The sequence below is a fragment of the Cylas formicarius genome, unplaced genomic scaffold, assembly GCF_029955315.1.
Source record: "Cylas formicarius isolate icCylForm1 unplaced genomic scaffold, icCylForm1.1 PGA_scaffold_6__28_contigs__length_40554024, whole genome shotgun sequence".
Classification (NCBI taxonomy): domain Eukaryota; kingdom Metazoa; phylum Arthropoda; class Insecta; order Coleoptera; family Brentidae; genus Cylas; species Cylas formicarius.
This window is the reverse complement of record NW_026844347.1, coordinates 3,439,052-3,447,396: the sequence shown is the minus strand read 5'-3', so window position 1 is coordinate 3,447,396 and position 8,345 is coordinate 3,439,052. Positions and strand designations below refer to the sequence as shown.

At 32.6% G+C, this 8,345-nt stretch overlaps 1 protein-coding gene across 2 annotated transcripts; it reads left to right on the top strand.

The window, feature by feature from the left end:
* LOC132703842 (uncharacterized) lies at window positions 1-6,220 on the top strand. 2 transcript variants are annotated; one of them, XR_009619171.1, is made up of 5 exons: window positions 1-354; window positions 402-656; window positions 2,423-2,536; window positions 2,589-4,658; window positions 4,746-4,856. XR_009619171.1 is itself a non-coding variant. In XM_060673348.1 (5 exons), exons 1-5 carry the CDS (start codon window positions 211-213, stop codon window positions 4,942-4,944), a joined length of 1,089 nt encoding a protein of 362 aa, XP_060529331.1. In that variant the 5' UTR covers window positions 1-210; the 3' UTR covers window positions 4,945-6,220. The 2 variants fall into 2 exon arrangements, 1 of the variants encoding a protein (XP_060529331.1); XM_060673348.1 differs by having other exon boundaries at window positions 2,589-2,965; window positions 4,746-6,220.
* The last annotated feature ends 2,125 nt before the right edge of the window (window positions 6,221-8,345 follow it).

The window sequence follows — 8,345 nt, the reverse complement described above, 5'->3', positions numbered from 1 at the left end:
CTAACCTTGAATTAACCTCTTTATAAACAGTTTAAAAAAGTTATTGTTTATTACAAGTTGTTTACCCTAGGTCAATTTAAACAATTATGATTCTATTAATTCCCAGGTAGTAAATGAGAACAGCTCATCCATCTCTATCGCGAGAAAAATAATGCATCTTAACGAATAGTAAACGCCGAAGGAGGCCTCAGTAATTCGGCACTGAAATTTATGCTAATGCGGACAAAGAACTTTCTAATATCATTATGCGTGATTGTGACCATAAGTTTAGGGTTTATAATTTTTGGCCAACATAAACCCGAAACAATTCAGAATATTGTAATGTCAACAAATGAACAAATCAAAAGCTTTAAGGTAACTATTTTGGTGTTTTACTGCAGATAGGAAGCTATGCTTTGTAGGATAATCTGAGGGATGTTGAATCTAAGACCTTGGTAGCAGATGAGAAATTTCTAGATATTTTGGGTTTTACACAAAATCCTCGAATATATCCAAGGGATGTTTGGACCAATACATCACTTCCTGTTGTAGTAACTTATGTATTTCGCGGACAAGAAAGTCAGGCTATTGGTCTTATTTACAATGTGGCCAAAATTTTGCCCAGTAATACAATTCTGGTATATAATTTGGGATTGACAGATTATGGCCTTAAGACAGTGAGTAATCCATTGGGTTTTTAGTAGCAAAATTGTTTCCCCGGCTCAGTTATCTGATTCTGAATATCTATTCTTAATGTTTTGATTGAGCAGAATAGAAAAACTGCATTATGTTGCTTTCAAAGACCATATTAATTATACATATGCCATGGTCAAAAGTATTGTCTAATATGTAAGTAAAAATTGATCAATAATTCTCAGCGACATTTAAAAATCCTTTTAAATGTTGTGCGTTATTTCCAAACACTTAGCTTTTGTAAATATCGGATTATTTTGTGATACTTTTTTTCAGGTAGAGCGAAAAATTCAGAAAAATACCTTCAATTTTCATTCAGTCTTTGCACTCTGCATTTATCAACAAGACAGTTATGCCCAAAAAAAAATTACATAGGTTACTATGTAATACTGTATAATAGCATTAACCAGTGGCATCCAAACATAAAGTATGGAAAGTTTTAGATAGATTAACAATGGATTAATCAAAAACAACTATGAAGGAAACAAACTAATGAAAAAAGTTCTTTGTAGATTTGAATCAAAATCAGCCTCAAGTTAGTAGCTTTGGGAACTAATCCCCTAATTTGCATAATAAAAAAGGACAAAGACAATATTAGACTGCCCATCTAGTCCTCAACTAAAGAATTTATTATTTATTTTTTATTGTTTCCCATAAAAAGGGTGGGCGGCCAATCTTATTGTACAATATTTTAATATAAATTTAAATTAACTAAAAGTACTAGTAAGTAAGTGTGCTTGCAATACAAAAAAAAAATTAAATTATAAGCTCAGTAAGGAAAGTAGGGAGGAATCAACATAAAAGCAGAAAAACTCACATTAACTTACTTCCCCTTCTATCGCTCATTTCCCAAAAAGACTTTAAGCTCAAAGGTATTGCTGAAGTTGAGTAAAGATGACTTAAAGGTTGTAATGGCTGTAAAATCACCGGTTCAGGCATAAGCATATAGGGGACATAAGAAAAATATGTGGTCAAAAGTTTCAAGATCATATGTATTACAGAGCAATTTTCTTGTGAATTTATTTTATAGTTATAAATTGAAGGTTGAGTGACATTAACACTTAGAATGGGTTTTTGTTTTATTAGCCTTTATAAATTAAAATTAATTTTTCAAAGAAATTTCCACTAATACTTTTTACAAAACTTCTGGATTCCTCCTGCGTCTGTTTTTGCTGAGGCGAACTTGCTGACGTTTTGCCAATCATCCTGTTGGCTTCTTCAGAGCTACAGCCACAGTTTTCAGTCAAGCTCTGAAGAAGCCAACAGGATGATTAGCGAAACGTCAGCAAAAACCGACGCAGGAGGAATCCAGAAGTTTTGGAAAAAGCCCAATTAAGTTTCCTGAAGAATCTAGAAGTTTAATTTGTTGATTAAAATGCATTTTTAGTAATCGCCATCTATTTTGTAAGAGCAAGTTTAGCACCATTTTGATAAGAGATAAATGAAACTACCCTGCCTCGAGTTTAACAATTGATTTCAAAAAAAGCATTCTTTTATAATTTTTTTTTATCTACAAGGTCTAAATTTCTAGATCTTCATACTGGCAGGCCAGACCGAAATTTGATAACCTTGCAATCTTCAAAGGCTAGCTGAAAATACAACCCTTCTTTAATTTAATAAAAATTATTGCTTAAGATGACGAATCATACCTGTTGTAAAAAAATTTATTGATTTTTGACCGGTAATAAAAAAAAAGTGAACTCATGAAAGTATTTTTTTTATATAAGCTAATCAAATATGACATTTTCAGCTTTTTAATTATTGCAACAGCACGCGTTGTCAAGTGACTACTTTAGATCTGTATGAATTTCCATCGCACGTATTCAGCGAAGACCCTCACGCTTACCGACCGCTAGTTATTCAAGTAATACGTATCTGCTCATTTTTGACACAATGTCTAAATTTCTTTTTATTAGGATGCCTTGTCCCGAACGGGGGCCACGTTATTTATTGAAAACAGCTACCGTTTCCTGCATAACGTCAGCCGCACCGTGTTGAACAATCTCTATGAAAGACGGGCGTTGAAGGAAGGCATTTTAGCTTTCCCGCACAAAACGAAACGCCCTGTAACCAGTTTTACGCACAAGAAGATGTTCGAGTATTTCCGCACGGACGCGGAGAATTTTTGGTTCTTGCAGATGGTAAAAGCGGAGGTGTTGTTTGTGGTAAACTTCAAGGAGATTCACGAGAGCGTCATGTTACCGTGGATCCAGTGCAGCTTGACCCAAGACTGTATATTTCCCATAGGGGCGCAATCAACAGGGTGCAAGTTTGATAAAAAACCACTTTACAGGTTTGCAAAAATAACTGCGATTTCAAAAATCTCAATGCAAAGGATAAACCTTTAAATAAATATTACAACTGGATGAATAATTCTTGATTAATGATCTTAGGTTCTGTTCTGTTGCCATATTATCGGCCTTCAATTTTTATAATTTTTTTTAAATTCTCCATCAGGGGAGGGGGATATATCCTTCAGCTTTCCAAGCTCCAGGGTGTTAAAACTAACATGAGTCAATTATGTTCTTAGATGTGAGAATTGGAAACTCCGAAACAATGGCATAGCTTACAATTACATGAAACTGTACAAAGTGAACAACTTGGTAATTTAAATGTGGCTCTGGTTTAAAACATCAGGCAAGTTTTTTGTTTAAAATTTTGCCAAAATCAAAATGCAAAAACAAAATATTTGTTAAAAAGAACTTCGTATCAAATGTTTTGTATTTTTCTATAACAGGTATCTCAGTAAGGGCGATAAGGTACCGTGTCAGGAGAACTAGTGTTTCTAAAAAATTGAGAAAAAAAAGTTAAGTAAATCAGCCAAGAGAAAATGCTGCAAATTATTTTCTAGTTTCGGAAATGGCTCCCAGGAGATGTTACTATCATCTTGATTTTTTAAACCCAGTTTCTGCAAAATTCTCTTATATTTACCATAGTTAGAATGAGTACCTTTTTAAAGTGGAGACAAATTCGAACCTCTTTTGGTAAATGCTCTTTTCTCTATGTCTGCATGGAAGTATTGGTAGTTTTTGAATATGTTTGGAAATAAATGTCAATAACTTAAATTAAGCGTGCTATAAGTGAGGCAATTGCGATCTGCTTGCTCACCTGCCACCAGCTGGCATTTTCTGACATAATCGCAAAAAAAATTCTGACTGATAAATAACAATCCAACAAATCATTTTCAATTTAGGCTGTTATTAATGTGCAATTGTTCCGAATTTACCAAATAACACACCAGTTTGGTCCTTAAGATGCCAAATGATATTCAAAATCGGAATAAATATGTTTATTATTATTATTAAATATGTTTATTACTTTTCTTTCAATTTTCATAGAAGGAATTATTATTATTGTTATTACGTTTTGACGCCCGTTTTCCATTATTTAGTATTATCACTTATTTTTTCATTACTAATTAAGTTTAATGACTAACTCTGTCAATAATGAATTGTGATTTTGTCAGAAAACGACATCTTGTGGCAAGGTAAGCGGTCGCGATCATCTGGCTTGTAGCACGTTTGACAGCGTAGGCGAGGTTATTTCTAAGGAATGCAAGTTTATTAAGATATGTTAAGCCTTTTAGAACCTGTCCTTTTAGGAATAGAGCTAAAAGCATTAAACAGAAAAGATTTGAAAATTCCAAAAGTAGTCCACTGCTCAAAGTGTAGTAGTAAACTCAAGGGAAACAGCGTTATCCTCGTCCGCACAAACTTATTCTGGTGTCACGTTAAACTCTGGTTATTACTGATTAAATAAGAACTCTTTAATTCTTCTTTTGGGGGAATTAAAACTTGTCCTAATTTTAAAATGGCCACTTTAACTGGGGTAAAAAAAGAATATATTTTCTTATTTTAACAAAACCAACAATTCCGTTACAAAGGTTTAACTTCTTTCCGATCTCCCACTTCATAGCACTTTTCAAATTTTCGCATTGAAAACATTGGGTGTTTAAGAAGCCCTTACACTTCACCAAATATTATCCTGTTAGTAATCAGAACAAAAAGAACTTGATTCTATATTTTCATTAATAAATGAAAAAAAAAATACATCGTGTGTTTGATTGTTTGTAGGTATTCAGGGTGCCATAGCTATGATGCTTCAGCATTAAACATCGTCTTAGGATTACACTACAAATACGCCGGTAGTGCGTATATGGTAACGGATCAGGCGGTGTACTTCAGGGAAGTACCTCTGCACAAGGCGGACGCCATGCTAAAGGAACTGGAACAAAACGCTACAATTGACGGGCAACTCCAGTTGGACAGTTGAGTAACAGAGCAATGATACAGAAATTCGCAAAAGTAAACTGTGTGATATAATTAATGTTTTAATTGTCAGATATAAAATTATACAAATGAGAGAAGTAAGTATTTTAAGGACTACTTAGGTTGTGAGCCATTGAACATTGAAATGATCTAATTATATCAACAACCAAAATTGTTTCGGTGGTTCACAAGAAATCTATGACATAACAAAATCATTCCGAGCATTTGTAGTTTCGCGGTAGTATTAACTAAAAAATTTGTACTGGCCATGTTTGTCATTGTGTTTGTAGACTTTATGACGTTTTGTAACTATGAAATGTGCTGCCAGAGGCTGAAAGTCGCATATTTGCATTGCTCATTAAAAATTTCAGCAATCGTGGAATCATATCATGTTATATAATCAAATTGTTGGTGGAAACAGGGCGCTTGCGGACCTTTCGATAAAAAAATCAAAACTCCTAAAACCCCAATTAAAATCTGAAATAGGCGATGTCAGAATTAGTTAAATTTACTGATTTTTGATGGGAGTTAAACATTATTTTCTCAAAGTTTGTCAGAAAGCTAGACACTTATCTATTAATATTAATTATCATTACTCATTCGACCCTCATCTATTTCTGGAGAGCTTTTATAAAAATTTTCGTGTTTGCACGAATCCGTGGATTTGAAATAAACTTTAGAATTAATCAAGGCTGTTTTTATCGTGTTAAAAATAGTTACCGGTTTTGAGAGGTTGAAATGGAATTTTTGACATTATTTTAAAGGTCCGTAATTATATCTATTTTGCACTGGCGTTAAATGAGTGGACTACAGTTCACATTCTGACAGTCTGCATGGTGGTTAACTTAAATTTATGCAACATCAAATTTTATTTCTTAATTTCAAACATTTAAAAATATATAAACTCTCCTTGTACAGTAAAGCAATTGAAACAATTAATAAAGCATCAGTTGGCCAGGCCCAATAGTGATTTAGTATTAAGTCAGAAATAATGTCAACCAAATGTGATTGTGGTGATTCTCTTTAATATTAGTTGATTTCGTAATTTCCGCTTTTAATTGTGATATATCACATAGAGGTTATTTAAGTTGTTTCTATTTATTAGCTTAAACTCATTTAATAATTTGAACAAATTTCATGGAAAGCAATGATTTGATTTTTTCGAAAATTTCAGCGGAATTGTATGTATAGGTATAGGTATGTATAGGTTCCGCTATACATGTTTTGTTTTCATTACTAATTTGTTGTAAAGTTGTGTTTAAATAAAATCCACCCCGAAAGCTCCACTTATTGTATTTTATTATCTTCGCATGAACAACAACATTTTTTGACACTCTTCATTGGAGTTATACCTATTACAGTCTTTTAATAAAGGTGGATTTATAAACTTGTTTCATATTCTAGCGGCTGTTGCCCATGGATATGGGGGTACTTTTAAATTTACTATGATCACTGGATCATAACATGCAACACAATAAAAAACCGAATTGAGTAGATTAGATGGCTAAGGGGCACAAGTACAAAAATATTTTCAAAAGTATTTAAAAAATAATAAAATTTGTGAAAGCTTTTCCGACACAAAACATGCTTCATAGTGTCGATAGTCATTAGAATTTGGTCGGCAAAAATACATAGCATAGCATCTAATATCAATTAAAAGTAAAAATATCTTTTATATATCCAGAAGTTTGTAACGTTTGGAGAACAGGCGGTCTAATTTATTTTACAACGATTTTAAGCATCCAGGTTTAAAAGCTATTAGTTTAAGTTGAATGAGATATTCTTCAAGTACATGAAAGAGATGGCACCTTGCTTCTATATCAAAAGGGTCTACTGAATTTAAACTTGATCTTTTATAAACAGTTCCTTTTTAAATACTATTAGCGTTGTTCACTAGCAGATTGCTCCAAAGCTTTTGACAGAGTGAACCATAAAACAGGGTGGATATTATTATAGGATCCCTCTCTCATGGTTCGCCAGTTATTTGACATGTTTTGACTTGACTTGTTTTTCAGACAATTTAATTTATTATATTTTGCGGATTGTTTAAAATGTTTAGTCAGATGTCGAAGTATTGCGAACTATTTGGGCTTGTAAATGACCTTTCAAGGAAGTTCATCAGGAATCTCAATGCCATTATTTTGCAACAAGTTCTATTCGTTGCTTGTGCTAAAATATTCATTAATGTAGATTAAATATAGCAAAATCATTGCATTTTCCTTCATCTCGTCAAAAGTATAGGTCAGACAAAAGTTGTAAATCTTGAATTGTCTACAGAAATTTTCTAATAGTATTTTTAACAAACACGATTCCAATGAGTTCGTTTTCATATCAGAAAATTTTACCGTTTGACAATCATTTCTTATATACTACTTCAACTTTCACTTGTACATTCTCAATTTTGCTGAATATCAATGAATTTTTTGAATTGAGATGCATCAGTTATTGGAGGAAATTTCTTTGTAATGAAAATAGTAAGCGGGTAATCTTTTTTTTTATTTTACACTGACATTTAACTTCAATGTAAATATAAATATTCACTTTAATGTCCAGAAATTTCGGTAACTGAGCTTTATCTAAGCATTTAATAAAAATATTCTTTTTTCTATCTACAAATATTCAATTATTAATATTTCACCTAAAAATAAAATACAGAAATAAAATAAAAAATGTCTGCAATAAAGGACCACAACGCTTAATAATAAATATTTGCCTTTGCCTTCCACTAAAATACAAAAAATGTGGCGTAACAATTAAATCCACAAGCAGCAATTTAAAAATACAACACACCACTATACAACTATATTATGTGTACAAGATTGCCTAGCATAACCGCCTTTACATTTTCATAAATCCATCTATAACTTATTAAGAATCTGCCTACTATATGAAAGAGTTTCAATTAAAAAATCTCGTCAGTACAAAAACCCTTCATGAACTGAACTCAGCCTGTTTTTAGCCCAGGAGCGGGTAGGATGTCAAACAATAAAACACTTCCAGGACAATTAAACCATAACTAGTATGAAAAGTGGCCGTGGCAGACAACGAAATTTATTACCTGTACGTACCTTTACATAGCGTGCCTAACGGCTCAGTCTAATTCGCGGTCTACAAAATTAAGTGCTGTGCGCGCCTAAATAAAGTTTTATTTAAAAAATTAATCCGAACACCATACTAAATGCAGATAGATGTAGACTGAGCAGCAATGGTCAACTTGCAACGTTGAACATTAATAGCAATTTCACAAGCGTATGGGTATAGTAAATTACCTTATATATAGGGAGTTTTTCAGTCAATATCTATTAAATTAGAAACTAGTATAGGTGCGCGATGTGCAAGTAACCACATATTCTTTAATGTTATAGCAATCGAAGGATAATGGGAGATTAAATATTCAATTACCAC